Source organism: Urocitellus parryii, chromosome 11 (genome assembly GCF_045843805.1).
Source record: "Urocitellus parryii isolate mUroPar1 chromosome 11, mUroPar1.hap1, whole genome shotgun sequence".
In the NCBI taxonomy this organism is placed as follows: Eukaryota; Metazoa; Chordata; class Mammalia; order Rodentia; family Sciuridae; genus Urocitellus; species Urocitellus parryii.
In genome coordinates, this window is record NC_135541.1 from 58,605,343 (window position 1) to 58,622,469 (window position 17,127).

The 17,127-nt window shown below is 32.2% G+C and overlaps 1 protein-coding gene across 1 annotated transcript; it reads left to right on the forward strand.

The window, feature by feature from the left end:
• Positions 1-2,878: 2,878 nt before the first annotated feature.
• Dnajb4 (DnaJ heat shock protein family (Hsp40) member B4) lies at positions 2,879-16,875 on the forward strand. The gene is made up of 3 exons (XM_026409283.2): positions 2,879-3,313; positions 10,898-11,466; positions 12,858-16,875. Exons 1-3 carry the CDS (start codon positions 3,103-3,105, stop codon positions 13,089-13,091), a joined length of 1,014 nt encoding a protein of 337 aa, XP_026265068.1. The 5' UTR covers positions 2,879-3,102; the 3' UTR covers positions 13,092-16,875.
• The last annotated feature ends 252 nt before the right edge of the window (positions 16,876-17,127 follow it).

Here is a 17,127-nt window from a genome sequence, read left to right on the forward strand (position 1 = left end):
GGCTGTTACTGCGGTTTCCTTTGTAGACTCTTCCTATTTCTGTCATGATAATTATTTTCAAAGATAGTTATTCCTTCCCTATAAAAAAATTCCCACATTTATCTCATAAATACTTGAATGGCCAAAATTTAATCTAACGGGAATATGTAATGGTTTTTAAACACAGTGGTAGACAAAACAGCTTAGTCTGAAAAAGTGAGTGCAAGAATAGATGTCTCCAATGTACTATTTAATAATCACATTGATCCACTACCCCCCATTTTATCTATTTTCAGTAACTATATTTATATATATAATTTTTTATCTTTAACTATTTTACATGGATATATAATTATTTTTGTCTTTGAACTTTTGTATCTGGATACATAATTATTTTTATCTTTGAATTGTTTCCTATGGATAAAATTCCAGGTGTGATGTTTATGGAGCATCTAAATATCATATTTAATGGCTTCTTAATGACTGTTGCCAAATGTTTGAAAGAATTATTTATAAAAATTTACAAAGCTGTGAGTATGCAGGTACCTGATCATTTTACCAAATCCTAGTCAGACTGTTTTATTTTATTTTATTTTGTGGTCTTAAAACATGATTATATCTGCTTCCTTGTTAACTTGAAATATCCAAATGACTGAAACAGATAAGTTTTTTTCTTAATCCCAGCATTATCTAATAGAACAATTTCATGTTTTTTATAAACAATAATGTCAGTACTCTTTTGGTAATGAATATTTAAAGAAATTTCATTTGAAGTTTTTATTATTTTTTAATCTGCTTTAGATACTGAACCATGTACTGAATTCCAACTTGAAAGTATGCTTTTTAAAAATAGAAGTCTTTCAGTGACTTTCAATATTAGTATTTTTCCCTAAATGTTCTGGATTTAAAAGGTATCTTTTGCCATTAATTATTCCTTGATAAGAATAAAAACCTTGCTAACTACCTGACAGATCTTTGTAACCTGTACTGTTAAATAAATGTTAGAAATTTCTAATGCCACGGTGTTTTTAGAGAGTTTTGAGAAACAAGAAATCATAGCTGTTACAAGGTACAAAGATGAGCCATTCAGAAAGAAGTGCTGAGTCATCATTGTTGGCCTATACTCTGTGTGTGTGTGTGTATAAAATTACCATTCTTTAAAGATTAACACATGGTTATCTCCTTTTTGTTGTTATTGTTGTTATTTTTGTTGGTGGTACTGGGGATTGAACCCAGGGGCATTCTACCACAGAGCTATATATCCCCAGCTCTTTTTTAAAATTTTGAGACAGGGCTGGCTGGTCTGGAAGTTGTGAACCTCCTACCTCAGCCTCCCAAGTAGCTGGGATTATAGGTGCCACCACACCTGACCTTTTCAATTATATTCTAAACATATATGTCTATTTTCTAGTGAAGTTTTTTTTTGTTTTTTGGGGTGTGTGTGTGTGTGTGTGTGTGTGTGTTTTACTTGAATTGAACCCAGGAACTGGCACATGCTAGGACAGCACTCTGAGGTATACCTCAGACCTCATAGTTTTTTTTTCCCCCATGTTTATAGACACTGACTATGAACTGGATACAATTCTTTTGAAATTTTCTTATTAATCTATTTTTTTCAATATTCTATTAGAAATGGAGGATCAGTTATAGAGTACTTGCCTAACATGTGAAGCCTAGGGTTTGATCCCCAAGCACCACCGAAACCAAACCAAACCACCCACCAGTGCTCCCACCAAAAAAAGAAAAAATAAATGGGAACATTTTTTAAAAGATGAGAAAACCATACAGATAAAAGATATTATATACATGAAAATGTCTCAAAATATTAAAAAATATGAGGAAACAGGCATCAGAGGATATATAAATATGAATGCTGTTATTTAAACTTTGTTAATAAAAACCAAAAATTTTATAGAAAATAACCATCAATATTCATAGAAGAAGGGAATAGGAGATAGACTAACATTTAACAGAATTACCTAAACTGGTATGATGGAGAGATTTTTTTTTTCTGTGTTTTCCAAAATCTTTATCAATGAGTATGTATTTCTAATTAGGGGAAATGTATTTGAAAAGGAAAACATATTTCCATATTACTGCCCTTTTAAATAGCATATCTAGATTTTAGTTTGATCTTAATAAGGAATATGAGTATGTATTATCTGTAACCTGATACTTTTTTCCTAACTTTCCTGCATTACAAAAATTCTTTAGTGACCCCAGGAGTGGGGATGTGGGGGTGAGTCTCATGCTGTTTTAGTTTAAATTAATAGAAAATTCAGGTATTAAGTTTTTACAAAAAATACTGGTTTCCTAGAGCTGCTAACTCTTGTATACTACAAAAAATCAAAAAGCTAATTCAGATCATTTAAGTCTTCATTTTAAAATACTGGTTTTTAACTTTATGATAACCTTTTTACAATGTAAAATTGATATAATTTCAGTTTCTGATTGATAAACCCCAGGAATTTTTTTAAATGAAGCAAATTATTTGAAAACATTTTAAAAACCTATATTTTAGTATTGTATGTTTTACAATTAAATGACTTAAAATTAAAATACCTAAAATAAGTTCAAGGCACTTGTATAGTAACTTGATAACATGGAATGCTTAATGGCTGTAATTATTTTTGTGGCTTTTTCACCTAGAATGGAGTAAATAAATATGTGGTTATAACATTCCATGTTGAAATACTGGGTTTGTTAAATCTACTTAGCGTCTTAAATAGGAAATAAAAATGATAGAGCCAGAAGGAAAATGAATAGTTAATCACGGAGGAGGAGAAAACATAGCTCAGTACTTTGACTAGAGGCAGCTGGGAAAGTGACGTCCTGTAGCATTTGCTGTTCTAGAAAGTACAGAGACACGTAGTGAAAATGGGAGGATCCAAAGGAGGCCGTCTCTTGTGTAGTGTATATTTATCTGTAAGTGAGCTGTTGGGAAGGAATTAAACACGGAGACGTTGTCTGCTTGCTGCCTTAAGACAGCTAGCTAAATTGCTGATTTGCTTTAACTTTTAAAATACCCAGCTTGGTTTATTTTTCTTAGAATTATATTGCTAAGACTGGGGACGCTGTTTTCTTTCACAAAGGGAAATCTAAGTTCATTTCAAGGCATTCGAAATGGGGAAAGACTATTATTGCATTTTGGGAATTGAAAAAGGAGCTTCCGATGAAGATATTAAAAAGGCTTACCGAAAACAAGCCCTCAAATTTCATCCAGACAAGAACAAATCTCCTCAAGCAGAGGAAAAATTTAAAGAGGTCGCAGAAGCTTATGAAGTGTTGAGTGATCCTAAAAAGAGAGAAATATATGATCAGTTTGGGGAAGAAGGTAAGTATTTTGTGTGTATCTTTTTGTTTCTTCATCTCTCCTTTCTTAGACTTGTGGTTATCATTAAATTAGATCCTCGGACATGTCAAAAATAAACAAGTTATAGATAAGAACAAGATTTCATCCCTGATTATATGAATGAGTATTGCATAGCTATGAATGAAATGTCCTTGTTTGCCTTTTATGGGGGATTTTAGCATTTTGTATTATACATACTCTACCATTAGACTTTTGTTGTTAACACTGTATATTTAAATAGAAACCTTAAATTCCCATACCCATCAATGAATTTTGTCAAAAGTCTTATGCAACCTGTTTTGTTTTCTGATGTATTTTCTGCCAGAATCAATAATGATTTAAAATTTTTTAAGATTACACGTTCAAATTCTGGGTTCTTTATCTTTTATTCACACAAACAAAAAGAAAATTTTTATTTTTTTAATTTTTTTATTTTTTATTTTTGCCTTTCTTAAAGCAAGGCTAGTTTAGACTGAACAAGACAAAGTCGTCTGTCTTAGAAGCAGAAGGCGCAGGCATTTAGCTTCTCGTTGTTTTTGGCATTTTGCCTGGAGAGGAAAGAATTTTCCTGATGTCATAAAATACCAGAACAAGTTTTTAGCTTAATTGTAAACAGTAATTGTGTGCCAAGAAAAATGAGATCCCAGAAATACAGTTTTTGACCTAAAATGGCCACCTAGTTAGAACAATTACTGATTTTCTTTTAAGTAATAATTCCTTCTGAAATTTTACTATCTAGGTGTAGAGGAAAGCATGACAACTTCCCTTTTCTCTCCATGCCATACTTTTGTTTCTTACATTGTGTGATCAGAAATTAGTGAACACCATAAATAGGGATAATTTATGATTCTCCTTTTATCATTCTGGGTTTTAAATCAGGTTTATCATCTCTCTCTCTCTCTCTCTCTCTCTCTATATATATATATATATATATAAAACAATAAAGTAAAACTATTTTAAATTGCTAATTAACAACAACAACAAAAACCTTTTAATTCCTACAATTCCTGGTATATTTTCAAAATTTAAAATCAATATTTTATTATTAGTTTTTCTCTCAGAATGTTTTTTAAATTATTGTAGCTATGAAAACTTTTTGTTATCCCTTTGCTTTCTTTATTGCATTTTAACATCAGATTTTGCTAATTAGAAGTATATTCTTAAAATAGAGCCAAGCAGAGACTTATCATTTTGAATTAAACAAATTAAATGGAGACAAGCAGGGTGATTGTGTTTAAAGGGTTTTTACCTCTTGTCTTGTTTTTCATTTTCATCTGTAAGTTGCCAAAATTGAAGTTTATGCTGCTTGTTTTGGTGTGGTGAGGATCTGCAATGTGAGGTCTTGTAAATATAAAGGGACAAAATAGTGCATATTCCCTATGGCCATACTACTCAAAATACCATGATTTGGTTCATTTCAAAAGCTAAGCAGGATTTTGAGATACTATCAGTAATCTACTACTCTTTTTGAAGGAGTTATTTATAATTTTGTAAAGAAATCTGTGAACATGGAGTGGCACTGTAAATTCACATGAAAGAGTAGATATCCACTGCTTTAAATATAAGGTATTTGGCTGCATCTATCTCATTGATTGCTCAAGTTTATCTGTGACAAAGCCATAGGGATTCAGGTTTATTAAGGATATTTGTCATCAGAATTTTCAAGTCACCAAATGGTACAGTTTTCGTGGCTATATTACTACTTCTTTTTTAAAATATTGTTTTTTAGTTGTAGATGAACATAATACCTTTATTTTATTTATTTATATATTATTTATTTATTTTTATATGGTGCCGAGGCTTGAACCTAGTGCCTCACACATACCAGGCAAGCACTGTACCACTGAGCCACAACCCCAGCCCTTGTATTAATAGTGCTTTTCTTGAGTAATTTATTTTTTCCAAGTTTGATTTTTATTGGTCATCATCAGTGAGTGAATTTTTAAAAACAAAATGAGGATCATCTATATGCCTTGAATCTTTTTGTTGTTGTTGTTTCTAATTCAGATAATTGGTATAAGCTATAGAAAGAAAGAGTGGGGAGAGGATATGTTTTTTTATAAACATTGAATTATTCACAAATGTTCCATAGTTATAGATTACTTGAAAATACAGTTAAATGAAGGTATTTGAATTATTTTTTAGAATTATTCTTCCTTCAAAGAGAAGTATCATATTTATTATTTGACCTTACTCAGAATATCTCATTAATTTAGGGGATGGGAATGTAGCTCAATGATGGATAGGTGCAGGGTTTGACCCTGAGCAGCTTATCCCCTTTAGATACACTGTGAAAGTGTGGGAAAACATTTTTTTCTTGGCTTTTTATTACTCTGTCTGGCCTGCAGGCCTGGTTTCATAGGTTTCTTTAGTGATAACAAAATACTGAATTTTAGGACTATGGAGACACTATCAGTTTACTGGATATTCTTTTCCCCCACTTTTAATTATTATATTGTTGGAGCTGGTACAGTAGAAATAAAGAATCATGAAATTTAGTTGTTACTAAATATATGTATTTAGGAATTAAGAGAATCATTGTGTTCTGAAATATCTCTAATCTGTAACTTAAAATGCTTTAATTAAAAAAGAAAATGGACAGAGATAGAGATGTTTTAGCTAGGCAGGATGACATAGGCCTGTAATCCTCCCAGTGACTTGAGAGGTTGGGGCAAGAGGATTGCAAGGTGAGGCCAGCCTTAGCAACTTGGTAAGACCCTGTCTCAAAACAAAAAGGGCCTGGGATGTAGCTCAGTGGTAAGGTTCCCCTGGTTTCAACCCTCAGTATCCCCCCAAAAAAAGATATTTTAAACTTAACCTATTTATGACTCAACAATTCTACTCTTAGGAATCTTAATCTATAAAGGAGAAACAAAAACATATTATACAAGACGTACCTGAAAGTCCATAGCACCATTATTTGTAACAGCACCAAATAGAAAACATCAAAAGTAGCATCAATTAGTTAGTGAATAAAGAAAATGTTTAACCCAGCTATTCCTCTTCTGGGACTATACCCAAAGGACCTAAAAACAGCATATTACAGGGACATAGCCACATCAATCTTTATAGCAGCACAATTCACAATAGCTAAACTGTGGAGCCAACCTAGATGTTCTTCAGTGGATGAATGGATAAAAAAAAAATGTGGCATTTATACACAATGGAATATTACTCAGCAATAAAAAATAATAAGATCATGGCATTTGCAGGGAAGTGGATGGTTTAAAGCAGATTATGCTAAGTGAAGTTAGCCAATCCCAAAAAAACAAATGCAGAATGTCTTCTCTGATATAAGGGGGGTGACTCAAAATGGGGTTGGGAGGGAAAACAAGGGAGGAAGATCACCTCTAGATAGGGAATGGGGGTGGGAGGGAAAGGAAGGGAGAATGGGAATAGCATGGATGGTGAAAGGAGATTCTCATCATTATATAAAATACATGTATGAAGATGTGAATTTGGTGTCAACATACCTTATATGTAATCAGAGATATGACAAATGATTGTATAATGGTGTATTAAGAACTATAATGCAAAATAAATAAATTTAAAAAATAAAAAGTAAATAAAAAAAGAAAATGTATATACATCAATGGGATACTATTTAGTAGTTAAAAGGACCATTTTACTGAAACATGCTATAATATGAATGAACCTTAAAAAGTGCCAACTGAAAGAAGCCATTATGAAAGATTACATTTTATATGATTCCATTTGTATGAAATATTTGAAAAAGGCAAATTCATAGAGAAAAAAGCAGATCTTCTTGCCTAGGGCTGAAGGTAGGAATAGGGATTAGCTACAAATAGGAACTGGAGAACTCTTTGGAATTATGGAAATGTTCCATAAGTGGTTTGTTGATGGCACAAAACATATTTACAAAGAGTGAATTTTAGGGAATGTAATCAATTTTTAAAAAATAAATTTTCTCCGTAGTTAAATCCTTTGAAAGCAAAAAACAGAACCACAGAAATTTAGGATTGGAATTTGAACCACTCTCTCCCAAAAGTTTTAGGTGTAGTTCTGAATAGTCCAGTGAATGTTAACAGAGGTTTGCATTAAAAGATTAAAAAAAAAAAAAGATTTCTAATAACATCATTCTAGTGCTCTAGCATGTTTCTAATAACATCATTCTAATGCTCTAGCATGTCTTTTTCTTTATGCCTTCCATATTTTGTTTACTGCTTACAGTTTACTCAATTTCCTTCAAGTACTAAAAAGTGGTGTTTATATGATTAAATTTACATTTAGTTTATTAATCTTTATGCTAGCTTCTTTAACTTATATGTTTAATCAATTGAATCTCTTTGGTATTTATCATTACATATTCTAAAAATATATAAGTTAATTGGATTTTTGTGAATTAAACTTTAAAGGATCTCATATTCTATAACTCTAAAGTCTTGTTGTAAGTCTGGATTTTTACATATTAGATCTCCTTAATGTAAGAGTTATTTAAATAGTATCATTTTTTCCTTGAAATTGTAATTCTTTTCCAGTATTTCTTCTTTTGATAATCTTTTAATCAAGTTAACTAACTAGGGGAAGTCATTGCTATGGACAGTATTCCCAATAAATATTTGTTTTTAGATAGCAAATTTGTTGGTTGGTTTTAAAAATAACAGCAGACCTACTAATAGGCAGATGTTTTAGAATGCATTCCTTGATCACACAAAGAGATGATGGTATCTAGAAAATATTTTGGATGGAAGAAGAAATCCAGTTGAATATTAAAGTTTTCCATTAACAGTTAAACTGCATATGATTAACTATAGTTGATGACATGCTTGTTATAATTCAAGTGCTGTATTGCAAATGATACTTACATAATAATTCATGTTGTATAATAGTGGCATGAATTTTGATAGAATTTTCTCAGCTTTGTAGTAGCTTTGTTCTTTATCTGAGCCACATAATTGACCATTTAATATCTAGGAAAACCTCAAAGCTGCATTGGAGGCTTTTTGTCAGTTTTGATAAACAATACTTCAGACTATGTATGAATCTTTTTAGGGATTCAGTAATCCTGACAGAGTTACCATTTTTGGCAGAGTGGGGAGAGGTTTTAGGGAAAGCCAAACCCATGATGTAATAACTTAAAATGTTATTCTTTCCATGAATTCATTATGGCTCCAAAGCATTTAGACTTTTTGGCTTTTAGAAAGTTAGATTAAAAAGCTAATTTAACCAATTTTCTTAACTTTTTTCAAATTTTTTCCCTTGTACTAGTTGGGATTGAACCCAGGACCTTAGACATGACAGGCAAGCTCTGTACCACTGATCTACATCTCCAGCCCCTAATTTACTTTACTCTCCAATAAATAATTATACTCTGTGAATCTGTGTGATTAAGGATAAAATTATTGAAATAATTCATTTTAGTTACTTGGTTATAACCTTGAGTTATATATGTATTCTTTCATTTAAAGAAATATGTCATTAGCTTTTAACATGGGGAATATAATTGTACTAGTAAAATTTATAAAAGGGAAGCTGGGCACAGTGGCACATGTCTTTAATATTAGCAACTTGGATTATTTTATTTTTGGAACTAGGTGTCAAACCCAGGATCTCTAACATGCTATGCATAGTACCCTATCTCTGAGCTATACCCCACCTATTCTCAGCTACTTGGGAGGCAGAGTCAGAAAAATCTCAAGTTCAAAGGCCAGCCTGGACAACTTACTGAGACCTTGTCCCAAAATAAAAAGGGCTGGATATGTTGCTTAGTGGTAGATTGACACTGCACTGGGTTCAATCCCCAGTACTGCCCCGCCTCCCCCCCAAAAAAGCCAAGCACAGTGATACACGACTGTAATCCCAGCAGCTCAGAAGGATTTTAAGTTTGTGGTTAGCCTGGTCCATTCAGTGAAACCCTGTCTCAGAATAAAAAGGGCTGTAGATGTAGCTCAATGGTAAAGTGCCCTTGGCATCAGTTCCCAGTCCAAAAATAAATAAATAAATACATAAATACACACACACACACACATATGAGTTTTGGATGAACTGCATATTAAAAGTTATTATCCAGCATATTCTTGTCATTGAGTTTCTACAAGGAATTTCTCTAACTGCTATTTGGTTATATCCTTCAATTTTGACATTTTCAGAGTATTAGATCTCTTGAGATTTCTGTTCATGGATAAAGGTAAAAATTTAGACATGAGTTGTGACTGTTTGATGGTGTAGAATACATATATACCTTTTAATGGAAGAAGCCAATATGGAATAAGAAATATGCTCTCCCTTTGAGAGCATGCAGACTATTTCCAGTGGAACTTTAAATTATTTTGTGCACTTATCAGTTTTATAATCTTATTTTCCTCCTGGTTCCCTTGGTTAGGAATTCCCATAAGGTTGCCTCAGAGACTTTGATGATTTTAATCTCAGTATCGACCCCTTAAAAGATCACTATGCTGTTGTTTAATTGGTTTTAGTAGAATCTTTCTTTAGCATATAGTAGAAAATGCTTTTTCAAATATATGTAATCTTTTGTAAGCTAATCTTACTTAGTTGAGCCTCTAAGCAAAATGTCACTATACTGCAGTCTGAAGTGGGTTGTCCACAATAGACAGAAATAACCAGTCAAAATCCATTTACATGGGAGGAATATTTACAGCTCTTGATTTTAGTCTTGTTTTTAGAATAAAATTATGATGATATATGCCTAAATAAACAAATTTTGGTATTTAGGTATAAGAACCTTAGGCTGGGTGTGGTGGCACATACCTGTAATCCCTGCTACTCTGGAGGCTGAAGCAGTTTAATCTCAAATTCAAGACTAGCCTGGGCAATGTAGCCAGACCTTATCTCAGATTACAAAGTGAAAAGGAGTAGGATTTAGCCCAGGGGTAGAACACCGCTGGGTTCAGTCCACAGTACTACAAAAACAATTTAAATGTGTCTAAAAAACCATTTGTCATAGTGTGTCCTCATTGTTGTAATTTTTTTCCTCTCTGCCACAGAGTTTCTTTCTTAGTTCTTAAACAGTAAAAGATGGCCTGAAATAAAGTTAGTATGTATATGGAACTATATATTATTAATTTTATTTATTGATTATAGTGGTACTTAAACTTCAGATTTTGCATTGATTACTAAACACCTTTCAACTGAAAAATTTTAAAAACTTATATTTGTATACTTCAGTATGCCAAACCAGTAGTTTATGAGATAAGGGATTCTTAAATTTTTTCTTACTCATTATAAAACAAATACTCAGGAATAAATTATTATTATATTTGTATGTATGTGTAGTATTGAGTGAGGATTAAACCAAAGCCTCAAACATGGTAGGCAAACTTTCAATTACTGAGCTACATCCCCAGCCCAGGAATAAAGTATTAAAGCTAAAAATTTGGAGGAAGAATTTGAAAGTTAGAAATTTAACTTGGGATGGAATTTTTAGAAGTTATTTAGTTATTTGTATTTAGATATAATTATATTTATGACCATTATTAATAAATTGCAACCCAAATTTGGCCAAATTTTCTGAGCATTATAGTTTTTGAAAGTTTAACTGTCAAAGAGTTGCAAACATTGTGTAATCATGTTTATCTCTTCACTTAGGGTTGAAAGGAGGAGCAGGAGGTACTGATGGACAAGGAGGTACCTTCCGGTACACCTTTCATGGTGATCCTCATGCCACATTTGCAGCATTTTTTGGAGGTTCCAACCCCTTTGAAATCTTCTTTGGAAGACGGATGGGTGGTGGTAGAGATTCGGAAGAAATGGAAATAGATGGAGATCCTTTTAGTGCCTTTGGATTCAGCATGAATGGATATCCTAGAGACAGGAATTCTGTGGGGCCATCCCGTCTCAAACAAGATCCTCCAGTTATTCATGAACTTAGAGTATCACTTGAAGAAATATACAATGGTTGCACCAAACGGATGAAGATTTCTCGGAAAAGGTTAAACCCTGATGGAAGGAGTTATAGAACTGAGGACAAAATTCTCACCATTGAGATTAAAAAAGGGTGGAAAGAAGGCACCAAAATTACTTTTCCAAGGGAAGGAGATGAAACACCAAATAGTATTCCAGCAGACATTGTTTTTATTATTAAAGACAAAGATCACCCCAAATTTAAAAGAGATGGATCAAATATAATTTATAATGCTAAAATTAGTTTACGGGAGGTAAGTTAATAGGACCTAGGATTCTGAAACTAAACATATTTATGCAGCTGATTGATCTTAGGGAGTAATCTGAGGGACAGCTAACATTTATTTTGTACTTATTGTATCTTTTTTATGGTAATCCTTATAACAACTCTCTGAGCTAGTACTACCTTTAATCTCTTTTATGAAATTATATTTTCTAAGTTTAATTATTTAACCATTTAAATGTCAATTTTAAGTGCAAACTGAATTATGTATGATGAGACCTTAATACTGGATTAACTCTATTCTGTTTTTATAATTGTTGTTTATAAGATTTGCCCTGAAATCTCATCACCTTAATCCATTTATAAGATGTGTTCTAAAATTTTTAATTTGGAGTAATAATGGTATAACAAAGTATTAAAATCATAATGTATATTTTATAGTAATTATTATATAATAAATAATAACATAATAGTAGTACTTCAGTATAGTTCTTGAGTTCTTATTTGCACTATTTCTCAAAGTAGATTATAACCCATGAAATATGGCCATGACAATTTTAGGTCCTGCCTAAAATTCTCAAGTGGCTCTACATAATTTCTACATTAAAGTCTAAACTTGACTTAAAAATAAAAGGTCATTTTAAAATTTGACTTCTACCTAAAGATGTTCTCCCTGAGTTTGCTCTGTTATTATTATTTTGTATAATTCTTATCATAGTCTCACCTCTACTCTATGCAGCACTATTGTTCTTCAACTTTTCTCAGTACCTACACCTAGTCCAAGGCTTAGCTCCAGCTTTCTAGGGTGATAATGTGAATGCCTTTTTTCTCACAAAAGACCTCTGTGTTCAGACTATAATTACTAGTTTGCTTGTAAGTTTCTGTGAGCTACTTGTGCTTTCCTGAGGTGGCATCTTTGTTGATGGTCTCTCTGTGGTTCAATAGGAATTGTGTAGCATGTAGTAGATAGTAAATATTTGTTGACTAAAACAAGTGTACTCTTCTTATCCTCTGGTTTTATAGAGAAATAGGTATTGTTCCCATCTTGGTCTTTCCAGTTCTAAGTCTTCTCCTTTTCTTGCATTCCAATTTCTTCGTCTTGATTGTTATAATATAAACTTCAGTTTATCCATTTCATACCAAAGCATTGTGAAAGGCATCCTTTACTTCTCCTTTCTCTTTTTCTTAACTTTTCCCATCTTTTGTAACATCTCTGATTATAAATGTCTTGAAGATTTTTTCTTTTCTTTTTTTTTTCCTGAAGGATTTTTCTAATGGGAAAAAAAGTTTTGTAACTATTATTATTCTTTAGGAAGTTAAAATTTTACCTTAATAATATTTTTTTTACTACTTGGTAATATGTTTACTTAAATTTTTAAAAAGTTTTAGGTTTTGTTAACTATTTTATTTTGTGCATTTTAGGCATTGTGTGGCTGTTCAATTAATGTGCCAACAATGGATGGAAGAAACATACCTATGTCAATAAATGATATTGTGAAACCTGGCATGAGAAGAAGAATTATTGGATATGGGCTGCCATTTCCAAAAAATCCTGACCAACGTGGTGACCTTCTAATAGAATTTGAGGTGTCCTTCCCAGATACTATATCTTCATCATCCAAAGAAGTTCTTAGAAAACATCTTCCTGCCTCATAGAATGAAGAACTTTGTTACCCATATTTTGATAAGGCACTGAAAATATAAAAGGACTGGCAGTTTACTGATGTAGATGTGAATTCTGTATAAAAATGTGTAAATTCTTCTGAGGGCTCATTAAATTGCATGAATAGAGAGAGACGGGTCAAATAAATAGGCAAAAGGGATTTTTACAGTTAGAGATGAAGAGAAAACTACTCACTGTATTTTATTTCTCCCAAATCAGAAATTTTAGTATTTTGCTTATATATAAAAGTTGGTTTTGTGAAGTCAGCAGATATATTTCTAATAAAGTTCTAGACAATCCAAGTACTTTATTTCTTACATCTTTAGATAATCAGTATTATTAGGTTCTCATTTATAAGTCACCCTGAAATGCTTGAGGGCTAAATGTTTGAGGGCTAATACCAACCAGTAAAAGAACATATTGGTGAATATGTTTCACCATTTTGATTTTTGAAGTATGTGGTAACATTTCTTAACATGGCTGTAAGGTTCTTAAAAGCAGACCTTTTCTTCATAAAATAAAATGAATGGCAATTTATCTCCTCTGGAAATCCCAATTGCCTGAATTACTGATATTTTAGAAATAGACTTTTTAAATGCCATATGTAATTTTATGCAAGTTAGCTATATATCTTGGGCTTACTAAATTATCGGCTCATTTTGTTGTCCACTAGTTTAAAATAATTTGCTTAATAAGAAATGTGTTTTTAGAGGAAACACTGTTACTTGGAATTAATTTCCAATTACACAGTCTTCTATAACTTACTTATATATGCTATATATACCTTATATAATTTCCCTAAAAAAGAATAAACTACCACTATGGTGTTAAACCAAAATATAGGAAACATAAACACTAACTGCTGCTTATGGTCAGTATTGCTACTACTTGTTATGCACATAAATATTTTACTTTTTCATATGTATAGATTGCATTTCTTAGGTGTTTTAATTTTTTAAATATATTTGCGTTTAAAAATTATTTTGTCTTCTGTTTTATTAAGAGTAATGTTTTGAGAAGTTTTTGGTTAAAAAAAAAAAATCTTCCCAGCCAGTTATGATGGCACATGCCTGTAATCCCTGTGACTCAGGAAGCTGAGGCAGGAGGATTGCAAGGCCAGCCTCAGCAATTTAGTGAGGACATAAGCAACTTAGTGAGACCTGTCTCAAAAAAGACTGGGGATATGGCTCAATGGTAAAGTGCCCCTGGGTTCAATCCCTAATACAAAACAAAAACAAACTAATAAAAACAAAACCACTTTCCATAATGATGATACACACACACACACACACACACACACACACACACACACAATTGGATTCTCTCACCTTTTAGTAGAATTGAAATCTTTTATTATAAATAGGTTATAATAAGTACATACCTTATAACTTTATTGAGAGAGAATTCATATACCATAATACAGTTTACTTTTTTATGTATTTGTGGTGAGGAATGGACCCAGGACCTCTCGTGCAATATAAGCACACATTCTACCACTAAGCTATACCACTGACCTGTTAGTTTACTTCTCTTCCCCTGCTTTGTGTGTGAGAGTGGCACTGAAACTAGGCAAGTGCTCTCCATTAAGTATATTCCCAGCCCATATTTGCCCTTTTAAAGTGCACAGTTCAGTATTTTTAGTATGATCATATAGTTGTGCCATCTTCATTAATTCCACAATATGTTCATCACCCCCCAGAGAACCCTATGTCCTTGGCAGTCATTCCCCATTCTTTCCTTCTTCTAACCACTTACAAACACTAATCTACTAATCTAATAGATTTGTCTATCTGGATATTTCATATAAATGGAATAAAATAATGTGTGGCTTTCTTTTGTCTGATTAATTTAGCTCAACATTTAAGATCCATATGTGTTGTGTCATCTATCGGTATTTTTTTTCCATTATGTGGCAAATAACATTTCATTATATGTATATGTCACATTTTGTTTGTGCATGTGTGCACTACTGGGGATGAACCCAGGAGCTCTCCACCCCTGAGCTACTTTCTCAGTCCTTTGATTTTTTTGTTTTGAGATCTGAAATCATTAAGTTGCCAAGGCTGACCTTGAACTTGTGATTTTACTACCTCAACCTCCCACATAGTTGGGATTATTGTTTTGTGCCATCATGCCTAGTATATTTTGTTTATCTGTTAAGGTGGGTGTTTGGGGGCATTTGTTTTATTTCCACTTACTGGTTATTCTGAATGATGCTGCTATTGACATTTGTGTGCAAATTTCTGTGTGGACATAACTTTTCAATTATCTTGGGCATATACCTTAAAGTAGAATTGTTGGAACTAACCATATAATTTGGTTGCAAAAGGAAGATACTTGAAAAAAATGCAAAGATTTGAGCTAATCATACTTGCTCTGTTTAATTCATAAATTCTTTATAACTTTCTTTCTCTGAATAACAGTTAAAATGCTCTTGGGTTCAATCCCTGCACTGCAGTGGGTGAAATACCCTAGGGAAGTGTGAACACCTTGGGAATTGTCTTATAGTCTAAAAAGCTGGAAAAGCATTGTTGTGGTGGGTGTGATTTCTATTTTAAACCCACACTTACTGCAATTTTCTTGACTAAGTATTTTCTTCTAGGTAAAATAAAGGATTTATAGGTTAGATATGTGAATATTCTTTGTGTTAAATGTTTTTTTTTAAATAGAGAATTATCCTAAGTAGTAAAATAATAAATCTACATTGTTATACAGTGTACTAATCTCTCTTGTCTTAAGGAGATACTAATAATGCCTTATCATATAGTAAGTGCCCAATTTTTACTTATCAAACATAAGCTTAATTTTTATTATTTTTAAAAAATTATGAGAGTATTTTGATTTTAAAATATTCTCTTGAACCAATTTTGAATAGTTGGAATTATGAGGTACTGTAGATCCCAGTAAGCTAAGTGATAAAGATGCTTATCTTTCCTACAAGAAAAACCACATTACTTATGGTTAAAAGAACAACCATAGACCAAGGTCATTGATGGCTTGCCCAAAAAAAAAAAAAAAAAAAAAAACATTTTGTTTGGCCAGCTCAATAGTTTAAAAAACATTTTTTATTAGGCTGTTTCTAGGCAAGGCATACACTTCTGCCACTGACCTACCATTCTCTATTGTGTTATATAAAGCTGTCATGCATGTTCAGTTCATTTGTCTCTGACATCTGAAAGCATCTGAGTTTGTGACCCCTACTTTAGCTCATCACTTCTGCCTATTATTACCTTCTCTTGGAAGCAAGGAATTGAAATGCTCCTGCTTCTTTATTTTTAGTAAACTGTCATTAGAATAGTTATGATGGGTATAATTATAATTCATATATATGTTCATCATAACATATATATGATTGAACTCAGTAAATGGCTTAGAAATGATATATTCTCATATTTCAAAAACTATGTACTTAACCTCCCAGAGTTAAGAATAAATAGACATCATCCTTAATTTAAAAACAATTTTTTGGACTGGGGTTGTGGCTCAGCAGTAGAGTGCTCGCCTCACATGTGGAAGGCACTGGGCTTGATCCTTAGCACCACATAAAAATAAAGGTATTGTATCCATCTACAACCAAAAAATACTAACATTTTTTTCTCAATAATGTATAATGTAGTATACCACCTATATGTCATGGGTGTGTGTGTGTGTGTGTTTGTGCTTTCTCCTCTATGGAAACACAAAAATGTTGCTTGTTATTATTTAATAATAGCTTCATCAAAATTTGGATGAGTACATGAATGTTATAGATTAAATATCTCAATATTTTTAACATTTCCTCTTTTTTCCCCCTGTGATTTTGGTTCATAAAATTCATAAAACTTTTGGAGTGGGAAAGAATTTTAGAAATCACATTTTCTATATGAAGAAGTAAAAACCAGGGAACTAAATGACTTGTCTGCAGTTAAAGACCAAGTTGTAAAGGAACTCAGAATTTGTCTCTTTCTCTGTGCCATGTTTTTCCCCAGTGTGCCATTTATGTCTCCTGTTGTTAAATTTCCAAGAACAGAGAAAATGTTTTAAAGTTTG

Excerpts from the sequence above, each read along its gene's own strand:
- Dnajb4 (XM_026409283.2), top strand. The coding sequence starts at position 3,103 with ATGGGGAAAGACTATTATTGCATTTTGGGAATTGAAAAAGGAGCTTCC. Across the intron at positions 3,314-10,897 it reads TGATCAGTTTGGGGAAGAAG|GGTTGAAAGGAGGAGCAGGA; the intron begins GTAAGTATTTTG and ends CTCTTCACTTAG. Across the intron at positions 11,467-12,857 it reads CTAAAATTAGTTTACGGGAG|GCATTGTGTGGCTGTTCAAT; the intron begins GTAAGTTAATAG and ends TGTGCATTTTAG.